The sequence below is a fragment of the Podarcis tiliguerta genome, assembly GCF_965153285.1.
Source record: "Podarcis tiliguerta genome assembly, chromosome: 14".
NCBI lineage: Eukaryota > Metazoa > Chordata > Lepidosauria > Squamata > Lacertidae > Podarcis > Podarcis tiliguerta.
In genome coordinates, this window is record NC_139547.1 from 44,366,041 (window position 1) to 44,389,537 (window position 23,497).

The 23,497-nt window shown below is 49.2% G+C and overlaps 2 protein-coding genes across 8 annotated transcripts in view; one reads left to right on the forward strand and one right to left on the reverse strand.

Annotated features, from left to right (window-relative positions):
- Positions 1–14,798, forward strand: PDAP1 (PDGFA associated protein 1). Its single transcript, XM_083413824.1, has 6 exons — positions 1–138; positions 7,330–7,421; positions 8,560–8,676; positions 10,949–11,070; positions 13,260–13,411; positions 13,891–14,798. The coding sequence occupies exons 1-6, from the start codon at positions 126–128 to the stop codon at positions 13,947–13,949; spliced, it is 555 nt and encodes a 184-aa protein (XP_083269950.1). The 5' UTR covers positions 1–125; the 3' UTR covers positions 13,950–14,798.
- The window catches only part of ARPC1B (actin related protein 2/3 complex subunit 1B), a 23,747-nt gene continuing 14,852 nt past the window's right edge, over positions 14,603–23,497 (reverse strand). For all 7 annotated transcript variants that reach the window (XM_083413686.1, XM_083413684.1, XM_083413683.1 and 4 more), the window contains 4 exons: positions 22,088–22,163; positions 20,881–21,080; positions 18,533–18,623; positions 14,603–16,106 (listed from right to left, as the gene is read on the reverse strand). In XM_083413686.1, coding sequence (XP_083269812.1) covers positions 16,068–16,106; positions 18,533–18,623; positions 20,881–21,080; positions 22,088–22,163 — 406 coding nt within the window. In that variant the 3' untranslated portion in view covers positions 14,603–16,067. The remainder of the gene's footprint in view (positions 16,107–18,532; positions 18,624–20,880; positions 21,081–22,087; positions 22,164–23,497) is intronic.

The window sequence follows — 23,497 nt, forward strand, 5'->3', positions numbered from 1 at the left end:
CATAGACTTGAGGAGCGCAGGGCCGGCTCCACTTCCGCTTCCGGGTCGCGACAAAAGCTCGGGGCGAAGTGAGGAGGGGGAGGAAAGAGTCGCTTGTAGCCGGAGCCGCCGCCATCGTCCTCGCTATGCCCAAAGGAGGTGAGCCCGGCCGGGAGGGGAGGCCCAGGGGTCGGCCGCGGCCTTGTGGCCTGGCCCTGTGGGGTGAAGGAGAAGGCGGGAGCGGGGAGCCCCCTGCCATCTTGGGCTCCCCTCTGGGCCGGCTGGAGGGGGGGGGACTTGGGGTCTCTGGTTCTCCCTCCCTGGGGACCCTCTGAGGGGTTTGAGCGTCTTGTTGTTAGCCGCCCTGAGCCCGGCTTCGGCTGGGGAGGGCGGGATATAAATAAAAATTATTATTATTATTATTATTATTATTATTATTATTAAGACCTGGAGGAAGGGGGCGCCTCTTAGGGGTGGGAGGGTCGTGAGGGTGATGGCGGGAGGCTTCTCTTCTCCCTCCCTCCAAGCTGCTCCTTTCGTGCGCCTTGGAAACCCTTCTTGTTCTCCTTTTGGACAAGGCGCTGGTCCGGGGTTTATTTTAACTAAAAATAAAAAATACGTGTTTTGTTATAGAACGGTCTGCGCTGCTGTTTTCTAATCGTCAACCTAACGTGCTTTTTTTGATGATCCACGTGAGCTGCCTCCCGAAGGGGCTTCCGGTGAAAGGGAGCTTAGAAATGCTGGGAAGAAAACGATGGGGAGAGGAAAGTTGGGGTGGGGTGAATGCATTCAGTGGGCTCTGTCCTGATGATACTCTTTCCCCGCAACTTTTCACCAAGTCACGACATATGGAAAAGCTTCCCTAACAGTAGCTAAAAGGTACCAGGCTGCCTTAGATTCCCCGCTGCGGTTTGAGCATCAGACAGTTGCATCAGGCAAAGCGGGGGCATGCGTACAAAAAGAAAGGGGGAAAAAGACTCTGATATGCCTTCCACGTGGGAAGGAGGCTGAGGGCTGATTCAGGCACTTGGTTTGCACAAGTAGAAAGGAAAGGGGGCGTGGAACTGCCCCTGAACTTTTCCCATTAAATCACATAGTCTCCTAAATCTCAAATGTTGAGAATCCAGGTGGTTCTTTTCTATACGACCTTCTGGAAGGCACCTGCCTGACCAGTGCTGTTAGCAGTAGGGTGCCAAATTAAACGGTAATTTGAGCTTGAAGGGCAAGGACTGTGGCTTGGCAGTAGAGCACTTGCTTTGAAAACAGAAGGCCTCTGATTCATTTCTCAGGTTAGGGCTGGGAATATTGGTGTAGGCAACACTGAGCTCAGTCTGAGTCTGGCTCAGTATATGGCTGCTTTCTTTGTTCATGTCTTATAGAAAGGACCAAACTTTACTGAACCAGCTTTCACTGAGCCTTACCGCAGAATGTTCCAGGTTCAATCCCTGCCGTTTCCCAAAGTTGTTGTTGTTGTTCTTGCTCCCTGCCATCTCCCAAGGTGGTGGTGGTTTTGTTGTCGTTGTATTTATTAAATCTGTTAGTCACTTTATCTTGCCCAAAGCAACTTGCAGCCGAACAAACAAAACCCCACATAGATACATTAGGTGTGTGTTTGTGTTACATTAAAAAACATCCCACACACTTCTAAAAGGCCACAGATAGTTAAAGGCCAAAGGCTTAATTATTTTTAAAAAGTTTCTGCCTGACATCTAAAGATATACAGTGGTGCCCTGCAAAACGAATGCCTCGCAAGACGAAAGAGTTTTTCTTTTTCTGAGTTGCTTCGCAAGACGGATTTCCCTATGGGCTTGCTTCACAAGACGAAACGTCTTGCGCCTTTTTTTTTTTAAAACTGCCAATGCATTCCTATGGGAAACCGTCAATACGCATTGGTGCTTCGCAAGACGAAAAAACTCGTAGAACGAAAAAACTCGCAGAACAAATTAATTTCGTCTTGCGAGGCACCACTGTATAAAGAAAGTGCCAGGTGAGCTTTCCTGAGGAGAGCATTCTACAAATGGGAGGTCACCTCAGATATAGCCCGTTCTTGTGTTGCTAACCTCCAGGTCTCTCATGGAAGGGCCTCAGATAGAAGAGCCCATAGGGTCAATGGTCTGATTTGATACAGTGGTACCCCATGTTACAGACACTTCAGGTTACAGACACTTCAGGTTGCAGACTCTGCTAACCCAGAAATAGTACCTCGGGTTAAGAACTTTACCTCAGGATGAGAACAGAAATCGTGCCGCCGCGATGCGACACCAGCGGCAGGAGGCCCCATTAGCTAAAGTGGTACCTCAGGTTAAGAACAGTTTCAGGTTAATAACAGACATCCAGAACAAATTAAGTTCTTAACCCGAGGTACCACTGTATAAGGTAGCTTCCCGTGTTTGATCCAGTAGTGCTGCTCTTCCGGGGTTTTTTCTGATCATTTACCTGCAACCTTGTGTAATATACTCCATAAGCAGTTTCCAAAAGCCTCTGTGAAATTGCAGGCCAAAAGCTAACAGCAAGACTTTTAAAAAAGGAATCCCTCTGGATAGTCCTCACCTAGAGAGAGGAGTGAGGACGAGATGGTTGGACAGTGTTTTCGAAGCTACAAACATGAGTCTGACCAAACTGCGGGAGGCAGTGGAAGACAGGAGTGCCTGGCGTGCTCTGGTCCAGGGGGTCTTGAAGAGTCGGACACGACTAAACAACAACAGAGAGAGGTGTGGAGGTCAAGATAGGAGCCCCTGAGAGGTTGAGGGGGTTGAGTCTAATCAGTATATAAGTATAGTCCTTTTGAGAAGAGCTCAAAGCAGGCTGCACATAATAGATTTGACCTTACAACAGAGCTGGGGAACCTCCATTATTTAGACTACAACTCCCACCATCCCTTTCCATTGACCAAGTTGGCTGGGTTGATGAGAGTTCTCCAGTGACATCTGGAGAACCACAGGTCCCCCAATCCAACCTTTTGAGTAAGCCTGTGTTGTTTTCCCCATGAGAAGAACAGATTGAACAAGGGAAGCCAGTGGGCACTTGGCTAGATTAGGGGCTTGTTTTGTACTGGAGGCTACCAGCTCATGTCTTTCATTCTTAACCACTACCAGCATCAGCTGAGGAAGGAAACAGAAGCAGTCATCTTGCTTTGATGAGTGCTGATGCTAATTTGTGTGTGTGTGTGTCAGTTTCGGTGCAGAGCTTATTGTATGTACGTCATTTCTGAATGAAGGTTATCATGGCTATTGTGCATTTAGCTAAATTGGTTGGTTAAAAACGACAGCGTCCCTAATTCTTCAGAAGTGAAGGGTGTATATATGAAGTCGAAATTTCTGTCGGTCTGAAGCGGTGGCACAGAGCCAGGAAGAGGAGACTGCAATAGACAGAGAAAAGAAACTGATAGCTTGGCTTTCGCCAGACCTTTTTTAGTGAAGATGGAGGCATGACTGAGCTTGTTGCTGCCTCTCCCCCCCCCCCCCCCCCCAGTGGAGAGGCTGCCTTGCCGCTGCATATTCAGCACATGACTGGTTGCTTGCATGAACAGGAGAGGAAGAACGAGCAAGTCCCGAAGCTGCACCACACCCAGTTTGAACTATTTCCAAGGGATTCTGCCAGGATGTCTTTCCTGAATGCTAGCTTTTCCATAATCAGGGTTTCCTAGTGGTGGCTCTTGGGTTCTCTGCCTCTCTGGATCTCCAAAAGGAGCATGGTGAGGTTTGCCACTGAAGCATGATGACATCCTGAAGGAAACGGAAGCTGCAATACCCGGTGCTCTCTCAGTGCAGCAGATCTGACCAAAAGTACAAGAGCAAAGCATAGTTCAAAAAATGTCAAGGCAGGAGATGGCTAGGCTACAGACACTGAGCATTTATGGCTGGTGTGCTGGATATCCATATTTGAAACAACAGATGTGTTTCAGGAATTGCTCTGTTGGGTCGGATCAAAGGTCCAAATCATCCAGTCTTCTGTTTTTCATAGGGACTTTTCCCGTGGAAGTTTGCCACTATGGCATGAAAGCAACACGCCCCCCTTCTTGTATGTTCCTGGTAAGGTGAAGGTACCCCTGCCCGTACGGGCCAGTCTTGACAGACTCTAGGGTTGTGCGCCCATCTCACTCAAGAGGCCGGGGGCCAGCGCTGTCCGGAGACACTTCCGGGTCACATGGCCAGTGTGACATCGCTGCTCTGGCGAGCCAGAGCCGCACACGGAAACGCCGTTTACCTTCCTGCTAGTAAGCAGTCCCTATTTATCTACTTGCACCCGGGAGTGCTTTCGAACTGCTAGGTTGGCAGGCGCTGGGACCGAGCAACAGGAGCGCACCCCGCCACGGGGATTCGAACCGCCGACCTTTCGATCGGCAAGCCTTAGGCGCTGAGGCTTTTACCCACAGCGCCACCCGTGGGTACTACGTTCCTGGTAGTCTGTGTTAAATTGCTTCTGGACATGGAGGATCTATTCAGCTAAGAACCGTTGGTTGATCCAAGTTCTTTGCATTTGATCATTTTCAAAGCCACATAGCATCTTGCGGTAGCAACTTCCATGTGCGTTGGAGGGTGCAGCTCCCAAATGTGGGTTTGGTTGGTTGTTTGGTTTTTTAAAAAGCAACTTAAGTGTCAGGGTTGTGTGACAGACAAACTGGCTTGCGTTAACCAGTTAGCAGTAAGAGGTTTTGTGCGGCCAGTTGGAATTAAATTAATGACGCTTCACCCAACGGGACAGATGTCTTTCTCTGGGTCAGGAATAGTCAGCATGGTTCCAGATGCTGTATAGCAGTGTTCCCCAACCTTGGGCCTCCAGCTGTTTTTGGACTACAACTCCCATCATCCCTCGCTAGCAAGACCAGTGGTCAAGGATGATGGGAATTGTAGTCCAAAAACAGCTGGAGCCCCAAGGTTGGGGAACACTGCTGTGTAGGACTGCATCTCCCTCCATTCCTGGCCATGCTGGCTGGACAGCTCCACCTCCACCTCCAAACAAAAAAGATAGTGGCAGAGAGGAGGTGTTTATTTCCCCTAACCTCACATTTTTAGATTAGCCTCCTTGTATTGCTCCCGCCCCTTTCAGCTCTTTTTGCAATTGTTTTCGTTTTGGCTTTGTGTCTTTGTGTCCTGAGACCTTCAAGTGAAGGGGAGCGTTGCCTGTAAATGCGGTGAGTAAATTATAGAGCAACACAACTGACACAGCAGCTTTGAGCTACGAGGGAATGAAACAGTGACTGCTCATCCTTGTTCAGTGTGTGGCACATAAGCAGCCTGAAATCTTTGTTTTTCCCCACATTTATTTTTTTTAAATCCAGTTCCCACCGTTTGCCCGTTGTAGGCAGATTTGCTCACATGAGCACAATCTTGAATTCTACCTCGCATTAGAATTCCCAGTTTCATATGGGTCTACTCAGATGTAAGCCCCACTGGGTTTAATGGTATTATTCTCAAATAAGTATTCAGAGGATTCCGCCCCCACCCACCTCTCCGACTAACAGAATAGTGCGGCTACTCTTCTGGAAAGCAAATGAAAATGGTTCCTTTCTGACTTTGGTGTGCTACATACATGCACACAGTAGAAGCTGAGCTGGGGAGCTTGCTTATAATCCATTTACTTTTATCAAATAATATACAAATAATACAGAGCAGGCACAGGGAAATTGTGTCCATCCAGATGTTGTTGGGATCCAGCCGCTGCAACATCTGGAAGGGACCCCTTATTCCCCTTCCAGAGCGACAGTTCCCAGCATTCCCTGGCAAGAGGGATTGACAGTTAAACTATCCCAGAAGCTGTATTTTGTCTGAAGGGAATAGCGGTCTTCTAACATCTCTCAGCAGCTTTAACAAACTACAGTTCCCAGGATTCTTTGGGGGAAGCTGTGACTCTTCCAAGTGGTATGACACAGCACATGCAGCCTGACTGTATGGAACAGCTGTGGGATTTGTAGTTGGCCTGCAGCCCAGGGCATGAGTCAGGCAGTGAGGGGAAGACAGGGATGCTGTGACTCCCCATCCTACAGGAAGGCTGTGGACAAGCCAAGTGGGGAGCCGTCATGGCTTAGAATTCCATGCTGAGCAATGGGTTGAGCGGTGATATGTCCAGGATGAGGTGGAAAAGACCCCTTTGACTCCCTGCTGGGAAGAATGACGAGGTTTGGAGGGATGACAGAAGGTTTTAAAGAATCAGGAACGCTGGGACTTGCCAATTGAAAAGTTCTCCAGCCTTTCTTATGGTCTTCAAACAAAAACATCCTGGAGGTCCCGGGCCACAGAGAGGTTAGGCTGGCCTCAACCAGAGCCAGGGCTTTTTCGGCCGTGGCTCCGATCTGGTGGAACGCTCTGTCACAAGAGACTAGGGCCCTGCGGGACCTGACATCTTTCCGCAGGGCCTGCAAGACAGAGCTGTTCCACCAGGCCTTTGGCCAGGGCACAGTCTGACCCTTATGTTTTCCCTCCCCTTATGGTTTTGATCCCTCCTTTGGTAATCCTCACAGAACTCTAGCCCAATGGTTGCCATCAATTTGATTTGAACTGATTTTAGAATGAATTGATTTTAGAATGCTGTATTATTTTACTGTTGTTAGCCACTCTGAGCCTGGCTTCAGCTGGGGAGGGCAGGATATAAATAACATTATTATTATTATTATTATTATTATTATTATTATTATTATTTATTTATTATTATTATTAGAGCTTTCTCTCCCCTCAAGCCAGCCTTCCTCGTATTGCAGGACTTCTGCCAAGTTACCAGTCACTATGACTATATATGTACATGCCTCAAACCCTTCATCAGCCCCAGCCAACATGGCCAATAGCGGGGATGATGGGAGTTGTAGTCCAACATCTGGAGGGCACCAGATTGAGGAAGGCTGCCACCTGTGGTTGCATGTGGTTTTTATCCCCTGGATGCTAAACCACCAGTTCCCTCATCCTTCATGCTCTGCAGGAAGTCATGTTTTTATATATGTTGAAAGCCACCCAGTCAGATGGGCAGGGTACGATGATGATGATGATGATGATGGGCTGCTGGGACATTCTAGGGCAACCTTTCCAGCCTAGTGCGTTCCAAACATTGCTGGGCTTCAACTCCCATCATCCACATCCATTAGTCATGCTGGCTGGTGCTGATGAAGAGTTGGAGTCTACCTGTTTCATTGCACATGGCTGGCAACTGGGCAGAAGGGGCAGAACACTGGACAGTCTAGATGTTTTGGTCTGGTCTTGCTTGATTGACTGCAATAAGCCAAGAGCGAAGAGACGAGGACAACAGCGGCTGTCTGAAGTCATGTTATTATTTATTATTTTATTGTTTGCTATTTGTTAAATTTGCATACTGCCCTACACCAGTAGGTCTCAAATCCCTAAACTGGCTCTTTCCTCGCAGGTAGGAAAGGAGGCCACAAAGGCCGGGCACGGCAGTACACAAGCCCTGAGGAGATTGACGCTCAGCTCCAAGCAGAGAAACAGAAGGCCAAGGTAAGTGTGTGTCTGCTGCAGTTTTCACAGGACCGGGTTAACAATAGCAGGCACGAGTTGAACTGTGAGATGGGAAGTCGCCTGGTTCACCCTTTCCTTTGACACAGGCACACGAGTTCTTCTCTCAGCCTCCCATCTGCAAAAACGGGGATTTAGAAAAAGGAATTCTACATTTTTCATATTGAGAGTGTCACGGTCCGGTTCACGGGCGATCAAAGTCCCGGCTGGGGACATCGGGACCGGGGGCAAGATGGCGGGGTGGGAGCAGGAACAGGAGTCCAGGATTCAAGAAGCCGAGGGTCAGGGAGCAAGGAGTCACAAAGTCAAGGGTCTGAGGATCAAGAAGCAAGGGATCAAGGAGCCAAACGCAGCAAGGCAGGAAACGTGTTGCTGTGGCAAAGAGCCAACGGGAAATGCTGACCCTATATCCCTTCCCAGCTCTTGCCACCAGGTGCTGTGAGTTACCAATCGGCCTCACCTGTGCAGCCGTGCCTTGCCTCTTCAGAACAAACTTAGGAAGGCCCCAGGCCTGCAAAGTCCTACTGGTCACAGGGCCTGGCTCCCACACGCACTCCTGACAGAGAGAAAACCTTAACGTTGGGCAAAGGCTTGCAACATATTTATTAGCATTGACCTTTTACCTTTACTCAAAAGGAGATGCTGAGGATAGGTACTTAGTTCATCCTTATAATAACCCCTTGCAGTACAGCACACTAGAATTGAGTGTCTGTCTCCAGGTCACCCTGTGAGCTTTGTGGCTGAGTAGGAATTTGAACTGATGTTTCCTCAGACCAAAGTTCTCACTACTACAACACACTCGCTCTCAAGTGCTTAATTATTGCTTACAGAATCCAATGAATTTGGGCCACCTCTGAGAGGACACTTTGCCTGCCCTCCTTTGCACATGTCCATACCTCTGGGACAGAACAAGATGTAAAAAAATAAAAGATCTATAGTCCACTATCCTTTGTAAGGAGGTCAGGGCAGCATAAATGGTAGGTTAGGTTTAGAGGAGGCGGTTGGTCCAGATCACCCAGTGAGCTTCGTGGATGAAGAGCAGTTTGAGGAGCAGTTCTGCTCGCACTGTAACTTCTACTCTGTGGTCGCCCTGCACGGATAATGCTTTTCACTTCCACAGGAGGAGGAGGAAGCAGAGGAAGGTGGCGATGGGGCAACAGGAGAACCCAAAAAGAAAGAGAAATCGCTAGATTCAGACGAGAGTGAAGAGGAGGAGGAGGACGATGAAGACTACCAGGTACTATCGAGATGTTCCGTGGAAGGATGCTCAGTTTGTGTTAATCCTTGAAATTCAGGTCATTTCTCATCCAGCTGATTGCTGCCAAGTTCTTCACCCTGGAGGGCTGTTTTTCTTCCAGAGGAGCTCATACAGGGCTGAAGGTGGTTCTCTAGTTGTTTTTGTATGGCCCTGAGGACTCCCCCAAAGCCATGCCCCCTCCCCTTTGCCAACCTGCTCCACCCCATCTTTGTGTACTTCTGACTAGCTGGGAGATGCCCTCAAGCTGCACTAGAGAAAGGGAGAGGTGTATAGAAAACTCGTGAGTTGTGTTTTGCTGAAATAGGACCTACTGTACGAAGCTGAGAAACCGCATCCATTTCCCCACCTGCTTTTTTTCTGGCCCTCGCCAACTGCTGGGATGTGGCCCCCTGGAAGATTCCCGTAAGAGAGAATTTGGGCTGAAAAGGTTCCCCCACCCCTGTCTCTCTTGGGATGCATTGATAACATAGCAGGAAGCAGGGGCAGCAGAGAGGGAAGAGATGGGTCCCATTCCCTGAGCAGTTTTTCCAGAGAGAACCCAGCAACCAGCTGGAGAAGAGCCCACCAACCCAGTTCAGGTAACCATCTGCTGCAGCGGGCTAGGGCAATCCATGAGAAGGTTGTTGTAGGGGAAACATGAGTTGGCTTTTGCAGCCCAACTCCCCAAGGGCCTCTGAATCCCCTAAGTCAGTGGCGTAGCGTGGGTTGTCAGCACCCGGGGCAAGGCAAGTAATTTGCGCCCCCCCCCCACCGCACTGTCCCTCCCCCAGATAGTCCCTCGCTCTCTCTCCGCACCGCACCGCACGCCTGGCACCCTCCCCTCCACAGTGGGCGGCGACCCGGCGGCTCGGATCGGATTTGCACAGCCAGCACTGCAGTGAGAGAGAGTGAGTGAGCCAGGTAGGGGCAGAGAGCTGCGAGTGTGAGCGCCCCCCCCCCAGATGTTGCGCCCGGTGCGGCCGGGCCCCCCTGCACCCCCCACGCTACGCCGCTGCCCTAAGTCAGAGGTTTCCAACCTTTTTGAGTCCATGGCTCCCTTGACCAACTGCGTTCTTTCTGCGGCTCCCCTGTGGGGCTCAGGAGCCCAGTTATGTCAGCCCTTGCCTGCAGAGTTGGCAGCCTCTCACCCTTTTTCAAACACCCTCCCTTGTGGAGTGTTCCCTCAGCCTCCTCCCCTCTCCCTTCTACTTGGGAGTCCTCCAAGCAGCCGATGTTGTTGCCCCTGGTCTCAGCTGCCCCCCAAAGAGAGGCCCCTCCCAGGCCCCACAGAGGCCTGGGTCTTGTCTGTCCATTCCCAGCAGCAAGGGCTGGCAGACTAGCTGGCTGGCCTGCTTGCTTGCTTACTCTGGGGCCACGTCAGCTCCTGGCAACCAGCACCCCCTGACCAGCGCCAGAGGCACCATTCTCCTACGGAGCTTGTGGCTAGGGCTTTTGCAACAAGAGCTGCACAAGCCTTCAGGGTGCAGAGGTGTGAGAGAGCTTCAGAGGAAGGAGGGAAGGAAGGACAGACAGACAGAGGCCAATGTTGCCCACAGCACCCCTGACCATCATTCAAGGCACCCCAGGGTACCGTGGCACGCTGGTTGAAAACCACTGCCCTAAGTCCATGATCAGTCAGAGAAGAATGGATGGAGGCAGGAACTAGTAAAAGGAAAGCAAGGGAGATCTTCATTTTCCTGTTGAAACAGCCCCCCCCCAACTTTGCAAGGAGGTGAGGACCCCAAACAAAAGTGTTGTAACAGCTTTTAGAGATTTTAGAAATTGTCCAACCCCTCAGGCAAAGCATCTCCACCCCCATCATCCTGCCCAGACACTGAGGTCCAGTGCCGAGGGCCTTCTGGTGGTTCCCTCACTAGGAGAAACGAAGTTACAGGGAACCAGGCAGAGGGCCTTCTCAGTAGTGGCACTCGCCCTGTGGAACGCCCTCCCACCAGATGTCAAGGAGATAAACAACTACCAGACTTTTAGAAGACATCTGAAGGCAGCCATGTAACAGGGAAGCTTTTAATGTTTGATGCATTATTGTATTTTAATATTTTGTTGGAAGCCAGAGTGGCTGGGGAAACCCAGTCAGATGTGCGGGGTTATTATAAATTATTATTATTATTATTATTATTATTATTATTATTATTATTATTATTATTATTTATTTATTTATTTATTATATCACACACCTCCATAAGCTTTTACATGTTGTTTGTTCCACCCACCTAAAGTTGCCGCTGCTCACGTTCCCCTTCTTTCATTCCAGCCAAAGCACAAAGGCGTGGAAGGCATGATAGACATAGAGAATCCCAACCGCATTGCACAGACAGCCAAAAAAGTAACTCAGATAGATATGGAGAGCCCCAGGGAATTGTCGCGGAGAGAACGGTAAGGTGTTTTCCTCGCCTCTGGCGTGTGGGATTCTCCGGGAAGTGTTGCTCAGGGTGTGTAGAAGTCTGGGAGCCTGTGGTTCCCTGCTCCCTATTTTGGGAACCTGCAGACTGTCAAGGAGCAATTACTGGCCTGTCCCAGAGCAAAAGGAGGATAAATTGTGTTTTAACGCCCTTCCGCATGCCAACGCAGCTGTGCTGAGCGAAGCAGCCCTGAGTAGTCACCTCTTGGCTGACTGATACACTACGGACATGGTGCATTCACCGTCTTAGTAGATCTGTCCATATTCTCGCCTTTCTGCATGTGTGCCTTTATCGGAGGCTGCCAGAGAGGAACTGTGTCGGGAATACAGTGGCCTGCAAAATACAAAACACTGGAGAGATTGGGGAGCAACAGGAAGGCACTAGTTGCTATCCCAATTATTTGACTTGCTCTTCAGGGGGCAAAACCCAGCGGCGGTGGCTTCCCAGGGTAAGCACCTCCCCATGCGGAAAGAAGTCAGCTGTATGGCTGCTCTGATAGTTACTCTTCAAGGTCTCAGGCAGTGAGATGGTCTTTTACTAGAACTGCTGCTCCAGAGAGTGGGAGGGGGGGAGGTCCACCAACCCTGTGGACACATCTGGAAACCTGAGAAACCATCATGGGCAGCAATTACCCACCTCCCCAAGTGCCCCGCACCCCCAGATGCAAACTCTACAGCATACTTGGCCCTCCTCCCCCAGCAATTAGGCTTTTAAAAAATCTGGGTTTTTGAAGCTTAAACATCTTCCTGGAAACAGCAGCTGGAGAGAAACGGCCAGCCCAGCCCACCTGCCCCAGCCCCACCTTTGGCTTGCAAAAAGGGAGGCAATAGAAGATTTTTCTCAGGTGTGATTGTGTGGCACGAGAAAACATTTGGCAGCGGGGGGATTACTGGTGTCCCCCATTAAATCTCCCCCGCAATGTGCATCACAATTAGGCTTGAAAGATTCTTTACGTTGAAGCTTCTTTCAAACCTCATTGCCGGGCAAGCAGGGTGGCAGCCGGGGAAGGCAGAATTAACCTTTCTCCAGCTGTGGATAGTTCCACATGCCCACCTCCAACTCATTTTGGTTTGGAAAAACAACAAGGCCAATTGCGGAGGGGCTGGGGGTACCAGAGGTGTCTGTGGCAACCTGCACACAAGAGATGGAAGCTGTGGTTTCTGCATGCAGAGGAGGAGCTGTGCCCTCTATCTAGTGTTGAAATCCACAGAGTAGCCTCTCCTCTGAATGCTGTTCAGGTGGGGAAGCAGAGCTGGTAGAGGGACATAAAAGTGTAACCCATCTGCTGCCATCTGCCTTATTGCAGGGCAGATTTGAGGGTAAACCATACGTGGAATGAGTCTGCCCCTGCGGCTTGATGGAGGTAGAAATTGTCTCTCATGCCTTGTTACGCTGCCGTTTCTACGGGGATATATGCTCAGTATTTATTACCCCTGCTATGCAAAAATCTCCAAATGAATCCGAACTTCGGTGTCTAAAATCCCTGAAAGAAGACAAGGATCCTGAGATCATGTTAAGGATAGCCAAAACTTAGGGAACAAGCTGCGCTATCATCATGATTAAGGTTTTAAATGATAATTTTAGGTTATATGTTAGTGACTAAGTTTTAATTTAGATATTTTTAAACTGTTGCTATATCTGTATTGTCCCTGTTACACCTAATTGCAAATTCAGATGTAGCCCTATTTGTGTTTTATGACTTCCTTGATATTGTAGGTGGGCTGGAACTGGTCTGGGACCGAAATAATAAAATTCAATTCAAAAGTGTAAGAGCCCTGCTGGGTGAGCTTCACAGGTCCACTTAGTGCAGCATCCTGTATCTCCCAGGGGCCAAGCCAGATGCCTCCGGGAAGACCATCAGCAGGGCATAAAGGCAGGTACCTCTCCCTTGCGGTGGCTCCCTAGCAAATGGTACCCGGTGGCCTCTGATAATGGCAGCAGCATAATGCAAACGGATGGGACGTTGTCACATACTCAAGTTCAACTGTGGTTCTGCTTAGGGATATTCCGGGTGCAGGCAAAAGCCTCCTCGGGCAGATTTCCAGGTCTCCTTTTGGCCCTCCGTTGCCTCCTTTAAGCTGTGCTTGTGTCCGTGTGGGAAGGAGTGCCTTCTGAACTCTGATTAAAACCTCCTTCGCTGGATTGTTTTTTTGCTCAAAACAGAGAAGAGATTGAGAAACAGAAGGCGAAAGAGAGGTACATGAAGATGCACCTCGCCGGGAAGACAGAGCAGGCCAAGGCAGACCTCGCCCGACTAGCCATCATCCGGAAACAGAGGGAAGAGGCGGCCAAAAAGAAAGAGGAAGAAAGGAAAGGTAAGGAAGACTTGGCCTCCTCAAGGTTGTTCCTCCCCTCAACCACACCCACCTGCTAGAGAGGTCTGGGTTTCCCCAGCCACTCTGGGCGGCTTTCAACAAAGACCAAAAATACACTAAAATGTCACACATTAAAAACTTCCCTAAACAGGGCTGCCTTCAGAATGTCAGGTAGTTGTTTATCTCTTTGACATCTGATGGGAGGGCTTTCCACAGGGCGGGCGCCACTACTGAGAAGGCCCTCTGCCTAGTTCCCTGTAGCTTTGCTTCTCGCAATGAGGGAACCGCCAGAAGGCTCTCGGCACTGGACATCAGTGTCTGGGCAGAATGATGGGGGTAGAGATGCTCCTTCAGGTATACTGGGCCGAGGCTGTTTAGGGCTTTAAAGGTCAGCAACAACACTTTGAATTGTGCTCGGAAACGTACTGGGTGCCAGTATATAAACCTGCGTCTCTCCCTCTGTTTTTTTCACCCACCAGCTAAAGACGAAGCATCCTCAGCAGGCAAAAGACTGCAGTCCCTGTCCCTTAACAAGTAAGCGCCAGCCACAAGAGAGGAGGGAAACTTCCCAGGAACTGTGCCTGGCTGGCGCCTGCTGGGCACTCTTTGAGGCTTCACACACAGAGGGGGCGACGCCGCAGCGTGAAGAGCACGGCTGTAACCGGCGTCCTCTTCCCTCCTAAGAGACACTTGGCAGCAGCGTGTTCGCCTTCATCTGGGCACAGAATTCCATGGTGGGGAGGGGTGGGCGGGCAGGGTGGGAATCAGTGGGGTGGGTGGGCAAGCTGTTATAATCCTTTGAACGCGGGAGTCGCCAGGGCAGCGATTCTCTCGCACAGCCGCTTCAGGAGGGGGTGCTATAAACCGAACGATTTTGCTGTCTTTCAAATTCGAGATTACCTAACCAAGGGAGCAGGAAAAAGCTGGAGTGATAATGAAGGGGGTGGGGGAAGATACAGCTTCAGCGAGGCCGCAAGAGCCTTGAGAGAGAGGGGAGTGGGGTTGGTAGTCTTGGCATGCAGGCGCAAATCCAAAATGCTGGCGCGGGTGCGTGTTTGCGATAGGCACTCGTCTTAAAAACGGCCTGCGGGGTTGGAATGTGGAGCAGCAAAGAAATAAAAACACATTTGGATCTGGACCGTGTGGCTGTTTTGGTCTTTTTATTTCCACTTTCTACCCTTCTCTCTCCCCATTTTTATTTTTTAAAAAAGAAGCCATCCTTAAATTCTTCCCTTCTCCTCTGATAGTGACTTTTTAACTGCGAAAACAAAACACATCCCTGCAAAACCAGAGAACTCTTTTCTTGATTGTGCAACATGTTGGAACAGGTGCAAATTGGAAGCAAAACTTGTATATTTGGCTGAATAAAGTTTAAATTATCGTAAAACGCCTTCCGTGCCTTGTCTTCTGTAGAAGCAACTTTGCCTGGCCTGCCCTGCTGGCCCTGAGGAATGAGTTCCAAAGCCTTCAGTGAGGCAGGACATGGGCCTGCAGAAACCACTGTGGCTCATGCAAGCTGGGACTGGTGGGAACGAAGGAGCCAACTCTGTCCCCCACTCTTTGCCTAGTCTATTCAAATTGGGCCTGCGCTGCTTCAAACTGTGGCAGTGGTCCAGTTCTGAGAAACCCTCTCCATAAAAGCATATCTGCAGACAGAAAACTACCCCAGGAAAAAGATGGGGTTGTTCTACTTGGGAGTAAAGCCACTGAAATTATTGGACCTGTTGAGGCCAATTTCAATGGGTCCACTCTTGAGTGGGACTAGTATTGGATATCAAGTCAGCGGTGCCATACTAGCTCTCCTGAAAACACGAAGACCAACAACAACAAGTTCTTAACTATATTTGTAGCAGGAAGCCATCTAGGGAGGCAGCTGCACCTTTGGGTGACAAGGGAGTCAAAGGCGTGACAAGGGAAGAGGAGACTGCTGCAGCGAAGCTGAATGAATTATTGGCATCTTTACAACAGAAAAGATGAGGCAGATCCCAGTGGCCTGGGGAACAAGGGCAGATTGTGGCAGTGAGAGATAATCTAGGCCCAACGGGGGGCAGGGGATAAGTGATCAGTCACCAGGTTCGGATGGCAGTCACCCAAGAGTTCTTAAAAAATTCAAATGCGAAACTGCTGAGCTAACAAAAATAGGCAGTTTGTCCATCTCAGCCTCCATACATGAGGACTGGAAAGCAGTAAATGTAACACACAATTTTAAAAAGGGGATCCAGGGACAATCCTGGAAATTGCAGGCTGGTTAGTTTAATGTCTGTCCCCAGAAAATGGGTGGAAATCATTGCTAAAGATAAAATAAACATTCGATGGGATTTACTTTTGAGTGGACTTGGTTAGGGTTGTGCTGACGGTCTCTCCTGGTGGTAGGAGAGGGGGAGATGGAAGCTTTGCTATGCTAACTGTGACCAGCATCTCTTTATTGAACAACGTTAACAGTTATCAACCTGTTTTCCACTGGCGACACAGAAAATCTACCCAACTTGTAGCTGGTGGGATTGTCATTTTAGGTATGCGGGATTGCAGGAATGAAGCAGGTTGCATCGGGTGAGGAAGCAAAAGCTGGTAGCCGGGGGTCTTCTGCCCTGCCCACCCCCCCAGACTCCAGTTGAGACGGAAGCGCTGCTGAGATGAATAATTCTTCAGTCCTTTTTTACTTGATCCGCAGGCCCTTCATAGCAGACTCCAAGCTCTGAAATGAAAACGCAGGATTGTCAGAAGAAAAATGGCATTCTGGCTGAGGAAAACCTAAAAAGTCATTAAAGGATTGTCAAAACACCCAGAAATGGGCCAAACAGAGCCACTGAAACACCTGTTCCAGGACTATTTTCCTTGTGAATGGAAAATATTCACAAGGTATTGCTCAGGACCGCAATACCTCAAGGACCTCTCTCCATACGAACTGAACCTCTGAGGCCCTTCTTTGTGTTCCCCCTCCATGAGAGATTTGGCAACAAGAAAAGGGGCCTTCCCTGCAGTGGCTCCCGGTCTGTGGAATGCTCTCCCCAGGGATGTTCACCTGGCACCTTCATTATAAACCTTTAGGCGTCAGGCGAAAACAACCCTCTTCAACAGGGCTTTTGGCTTCCTGATATCTGATGCCCTTTTTAATGTGTTGTGGGAGGGGGCGATTACTGGTTTGGTTTTGTTCTTTGCATTTTTTAGCTTGTATATGTCGTGAACCGCCCTGAGATCTACGGATAAAGGGCAATACAACAACAACATCCAAAATTCAAAACCTGCAACTGCTGATTTTGGCCCAAATATTAATTTCTCTTAGTTTTAAATTTGGAACGTTGGAAGCTGCCATATCCCAAGGTGGGCCATGTTTTTCACTGTTGCGCTGAAGGATAGCAGCTGTCCAGAGTTTTGATCAGGGCTCCCGGGGATTGGAAGACGAATGCAGTGGGCAAAGGGTCATCAGACAGGAGAGGAACAGTTCCAAGAGCAGGAAGCCTGCGTTAAAAGTGGTAGGATACTGCTTTATAGTGCAGGTAGGGCCTCAAGAGTAGACCCACTGAAATTAATGGAGCAGCAACAGTCATGTCCGTTTCAATGAGTCTGCTTGAAGCAGGACTAATATTGGGTGCAAACCCAGCAGCAAAGAGTCTTGTTAGCACAAGGATGGAAGAGTGAGGAAGTCCCGACGAAAGAACAATGGCAAGAAAAACTGATGAGTTATGCGGAGATGGCAAAGTTAACACACAAACTGCATGAGAAGGACAACTGTGACTTTAAGGAAGAATGGGAACTATTTACAAACTACTTAAAAAGACAACAGAAGGATTTTGACTCCTTGGCAGGTTTTGAATAAACATCCACAAATTTATTAGTAGAACATAGGATAGATAAGATAATGATATGTACAACTTTATAACATGCAGAGAATAATATGTATGAACAAATCAGAGAGGGGAGCTGAGGGAAGTCTTTGGAGGGTGGGAAATGTAATTGGTTATATTTGATTTATAATTTGATTTGCTAAATTTGCTTAATATTTTTTTTTAAAAAAAATACAAAACAAAACATTGGGCGCAACCCAGATGTAGAAAATCCCACACACTTGGCAGTACAAATGCCAGCAGTAACAACTGAAACCATTTGGTGCCTTTTCGTGACCCCCCCCCCCAAACCAGCTGCTTCCCTCTGACTAATGCAAGGCCAGGCCAAAGCCTGAAACCTGACAACTTCAGCAGCTTGCAGGGGAGACAACTCCTACAGGGTGTATTCAAGCCCTGGGGACGGGCCGAAAACAATAGCTTGATCCCAGGTGTGATATATCACGTTGCAATGGGAGCACACATTGTGCATGTCTCATGGCTTCAGATTGCAGGAAGTGTATTTCTTAAAGACTTTGCCAAATTAAAAAAGAAGCAATCCCAAAGGAAGTTAAAGAGTTGGGCATGGGTCCATTTAATTAAACCTCTTAAGGGCTGTTTCCAGAGAGCAGGAGCTGAATGCAGCCCTTTGTGGACCTTGAGGCTTTCTCCCCAAGCCCCAGGGGTCATCTAGTCCAACCCCCTGCAATGCAGGCATTTCAACTCAAGCATCCATGACAGGTGGCTATCCAACCTCTGCTTTAAAACTCCAGAGTCCACCACCACTTGAGGGAGCCCGTTGCCACTGTCAAGCAGCTCTTACTCTCAGAAAGTTATTCCTGACCACGGGTAAGCAAACTAAGGCCCGGGGGCCAGATCCAGCCCAATTGCCTTCTAAATCCGGCCTGCAGATGGTCTGGGAAACAGCGTGTTTTGACATGAGCAGAATGTGTCCTTTTATTTAAAATGCATCTCTGGGTTATTTTGGGGCATAGGAAATCGTTCAATTTATTTTATTTTTCAAAATATAGTCCGGCCCCCCACAAGGTCTGAGGGACACAAGGTCTGAGCTGCATGTGGCCCTGAGAAGGTTGCCCAGAAGGGAATGTGGCCCCTCAGGCTTAAGAAACAATTTCCCATCCTTGCCATTAGGAGGCGATGCTTTTTGTAGTGACCATCCAAAGTCTTCCTCTGGCGCAACTCCTTAGTGAGCATCTTCACATACTAAATGCAAATGGTGTGACCACTAGTCTATTAGGGCAAAAACTGCATCTTCCCCACCCAGCCTTTTTTTGCTTACTTTGATGTCCCATAGGCTCATTCCTCCGTCCATTCCTGTGGTGCAGAACTTGGAGCAGCTGCCTTTCCCACCAGCAATCACAGATATTTGGCTGAAAGGGAAGACAAGACAACTGTGGGTGTTAATTGCCAAACTAGGACTTGCTCAAAGCAGAGGGGAAATTGTACGGGACTACAGAGGATGATTGCCAACCTAGCAGTTCAAAAGCACGCCCAAAAGTGCAAGTAGATAAATAGGTACCGCTCCGGTGGGAAGGTAAACGGCGTTTCCGTGTGCTGCTCTGGTTTTGGTGTTCCGTTGCACCAGAAGTGGCTTAGTCATGCTGGCCACATGACCCAGAAAAACTGTCTGCGGACAAACGCCGGCACCCTTGGCCTGTAAAGTGAGATGAGCATCGCAACCCCAGAGTCGTATGCAACTGGACTTAACTGTCAGGGGTCCTTTACCTTTTTTTTACAGAGGACGAAGGGTTGTCAGACCAAAGGCAGGGGATAGTTCTAAGGGTGGGGCCTTTTCCACCATAGCACGCCCCCATTAGGAAATTCTACCCCAAAGAGGTGAACATGCAAACTTGCTTTGAATCGAGTCACATCTTTTGTCTCTCCAGGGACTCAAGACAGGGATTTCCCCCTGCCCTACTTGGGAGATGCCAAGGATCGGGGCCTTCCTTCTGCATGCAAAGTGGATTTTTTTACCACTGAACCACAGCCCAGCTCAGCCAAGATAGTGACCTGGATGAGGTAGGGTCTTTTCCCGAGTTACGGGCCTGGCTTACATCAGGAAATTCAGAAATTTGGCTAACAATACAGTCATACCTTGGTTCTTGAACACCTTGTGACTCGAACATTTTGGCCCCCAAATACCGCAAACCCAGAAGTGAGTGTTCCGGTTTGCGAACATTTTTTGGAAGCCGAATGTCCAACGCAGCTGACACGGCTTCCAATTGGGTGAAGGAAGCTTCTGCAGCCAATCGGAAGCCGCACCTTGGTTGTCAAACATTTTCGGAAGTCGAACGGACTTCCGGAACGGATTCCGTTCGAGAACCAAGGTACGACTGTATAGTGGGAAGGTGCATTTTTTTATTGCCTACAAAGTTTTCAGCAGGCAGCTGAAAGTTGAAACAGAAAGCACCTGCCAATTCTATTGGCAGAAAGTTCCACAGGACTGGGCCAATCACCCTGAAGGATCTTAGTTTCTTGTTGTCAGATGAGCTTCGCCAACTTGGGGAACCAACCAACGATGCTCCTGAAGGCGTTTTAAGTGATGGAGCTGGGATGTCAGGGTTCAGGTGGTCCCTGGGGTTCCCTGGACCTCAGTTCTTCAGGGCTTTGTAAATTAATACAAGGACCTTGAACCTGGCTTGGTAGTAAATGGGTAGCCAGGTGTCACATGCTGCTGGGCCAGATGTCCCCTCCAGCAGTCTGGCTGACGCATTTGCACCAGCTGGAGCTTATGCACCAGGTCCAAGGTCAGCCCCACATTACAGTAATCCAGCCTCAAGTTTGCCAGTGCATGGACTAAGGTGGTCAGGCTATCCCTGTCCCGGAACAGCAGTAGCTGGTGAACCAGACAAAGCTGGTAAAAGGCACTGCTAGCCATAGAGGAATGCCCTCTGGTGTCAAAGATGTATCTTGGAGCACCTCCAATACACACACTTGCTCCTTCTAGACTCCATCTAGAGCAGGTAAATTGCCTGCCTCCCAAACATGCAATCTACCCAACCTCTGTCCTCCCAGGATTCAAGCAGTTTATGTCTAGTGGCGGACCAACATTTTGGGGGCCCTGAAGCTTGAAGAGTTATGGGGCCTCCTTGGCAACCAGCAACAAGGTCTGGGTAGCCACCATTACCTTCTTGAATGGGGTTGTTCCATGACAGATCACCATACCTTTACAACACCTGAGCTACCAACTCCAAAACTTTGGGGTTGTTGAAACGTAGACAACAAAACATGAATCAATTGGAGATGTGTGACTCAAATTTGGTTTAGTTGCCCTAGAATTTTGCAGCCATGTGGCTCCAGGACGAGAGGCCCTGAAGTTTGAGCTTCATTCTTTCATAGCAGATCTGCCCCATTGCCTGGTGAATTCAGAGAGGATCTCAGCAAGAACTGGGGAAGGATGACCCTTCCATTGAACGTACGGAGCTGCCAGTCCATGTATCCCAGTGTCATTTGACTGGTCACGGCTTTCCGAAGTCTCAGCACAGGGGAGCTGGGGCAGTCTTTTCCCTGCAGCTGCTGGCGGGTATCTTAGATCAGGCTGGATCTGGTCTTGCACGCCTGCAGCTGCGGTTCTGCAATGTTATCTTGTTTAGTTTGCAGAGGGGCAGAGCCCACGGAAGAACTTACCTGATGCTGTTCTTGTGGAGGGTGTCCAGAGTGGCGTTGCTGGTGGTATCAGAGCTGGCTTTCTTATCCAGGTTCTGGAAGCGCTCGCGAGCCGTGAGGCCACGCTGGGCGCCCTGCTTGGGGATGTCCAGCTTCCCCCCGAAACTCAGCGTGCCCTGCTGCTCGTCATAGGTGAACAGCATCGGACAGCAGTCGTGGCCCTGGGGGGAGGCAAGCAGAGGTCAGGGCCTTGGAGGCTTTTCATCAGCAACGTCCACTCCCAAGGGTCCAAAGCGCTCTCAATATTCCTCCCACAACAGCCCTGTAAGGTAGGCCACTAATAAAAATATATGATAATTATGAGATTATAATGGTACCTAGGGTTACAGATGCTTCCGGTTACAGACTCCACTAACCCAGAAATAGTACCTCGGCTTAAGAACTTTGCTTCAGGATGAGAACAGAAATCGCGCAGCGGCAGCGGGAGGCCCCATTAGCTAAAGCGGTGCTTCAGGTTAAGAACAGTTTCAGGTTAAGAACGGACCTCCAGAACGAATTCAGTTCTTAACCCGAGGTACCACTGTATCTATGTACTTTGCAAGGAACAGAACAGAGTGAGTCCCTGGCCCCAAGGGGCTTACAATCTGGATAACACCACAAGGGGGAGTAGCAGAAAACAGGGAAGGAAATTGAGCCGGAGGATAAACAGAGGTGAAATCTGCAGAATGAGTATGAAGGGTTCCAAATGCAACAGGCATTGCTGACAATATTTTGAAGTTAAGTGAAGGAACAAACATTATTACCATCTAAAGAGGCCAGGGCAGCAGCGTTAAGAGAATTCAAGTCCAGAGTCTAAAATTGCCCAACTGCACCACTAGAGGTCATGATACTGTCACTACAAAGATTAGTGGATGCGCTTGTGTGTTGGCTGTAATCAGTGCTTTTATTCTGGGGGTACGCAGAGGTATGCATACCCCTAAACATCTTGTGAATCTAAGTTTGGCCTCATTGAGGGGCAGTATTTCAATATGAGTTGGAAAATGAAAGTACCCCTAAACATTTTGTTAGAAAAAAAGCACTGGTTCGAAGAATGCAATTGCCCACTTGCGGACTGTAATGACACGGTCCAGGCAGGACTGTACCACATACCATTGCCCCACATAGGAATGCGGCCCGAATCTTCACTGGGCAAATAAACACTTGGAAAGAGTTATGGTACATGACTTACCGCGGCCACCAAGCTGTTCTCAGTGATGAATGTCACAGCCAGGAGAGGCAGAGTTTCCGTGGACAGGCAGGCCACACTGAAGGGAAGGACGAGGCAAGGGTGGTTAGCACAGATTAGCTGCTTTACAGCCCCTTAGTGGCTAGGCCTACCATAAAATTCAGCCCGTGTTCTGGGTTCCCACGCCCTATCGTTGGGAGATGAGGCTGTGGGTTTGGAGGAGGGACAGAAGAGGAAATTGACCTTGGAGCCAGCCCCTGGCATGCCTAGAAGTTCTGGTGTAAGAGGCAATTGTTCTGTCAACGCCTCTCCAACCTGAATAGGCCAAGCTGCCCTCCTCTTACTCGGAGGACAACAGCCCAGAAATCCCAGCAGAGCAATGCTTTCCCTCAGTCCACTGGAGTCAACGACGGCTGAAGCAGACTAAGGGCCCTCTAACTGAAGAGACTTCTCTCCCTAAGGAAAGAGGGAACCACGGTGATGGACAGTCTGTGGCTGAAGCAACGTTTGAGCTTTTCTCAACCACTGTTTGAGCTCTCTGCGGCGCTGTCCAAGGTCCTGCCTCCACCCTGAACCTCCGCCTTGCTTTGAAGCATCCCGTTTCCATTGGGGGCAGATCCACACCACTGATTTAAGACCCATTCAATGTGCATGACTTCACCCAAAAACTCCTGGGAGTTTTCCCCCTCCCACAGCTACCATTCCCATTTTGCCCACTATACACTGGACCCAGGAGGTGATTTCTCACTCTACCGCCCATACAGGAAAGATGTATCTCCCCAGCAGAAAAGGTCCTACTGCTTCTTAGCAATGTAAACATTTCAGTGACTCAATGAAGTCACCATTTTTTTCTCTTTGGCGGCCAAAAAGATCAGAAAGAAGAAACTGGGCAATATAGCATTGAGCTATAAGGGAGACGCAGAGATCTAAATAGAGACTTTGCATGTGTTTGTTTTTGGTTCAGATTTGTCATGGCCAATGGCTAGTACAATGAAGTTATTTGGATGTGGAGCTGAACTTTAAAGCCCTAAATGGCCTCGGTCCAGTATACTTGAAGGAGCGTCTCCACCCCCATCGTTCATCCCAGACACTGAGGTCCAGCACCGAGGGCCTTCTGGTGGTTCCCTCCCTGCGAGAAGCCAAGTTACAGGGAACCAGGCAGAGGGCCTTCTCGGTAGTGGCACCCACCCTGTGGAACGCCCTCCCACCAGATGTCCAAGAGAAAAACAACTACCAGACTTTTAGAAGACATCTGAAGGCAGCCCTGTTTAGGGAAATTTTTAATGTTTAATAGACTATTGTATTTTAATATTCTGTTGGAAGCCACCCAGAGTGGCTGGAGAAACCCAGACAGATGGGCGGGGTATAAATAATAAATTATTATTATCATTATTATTACCGTTCCCAGCATGC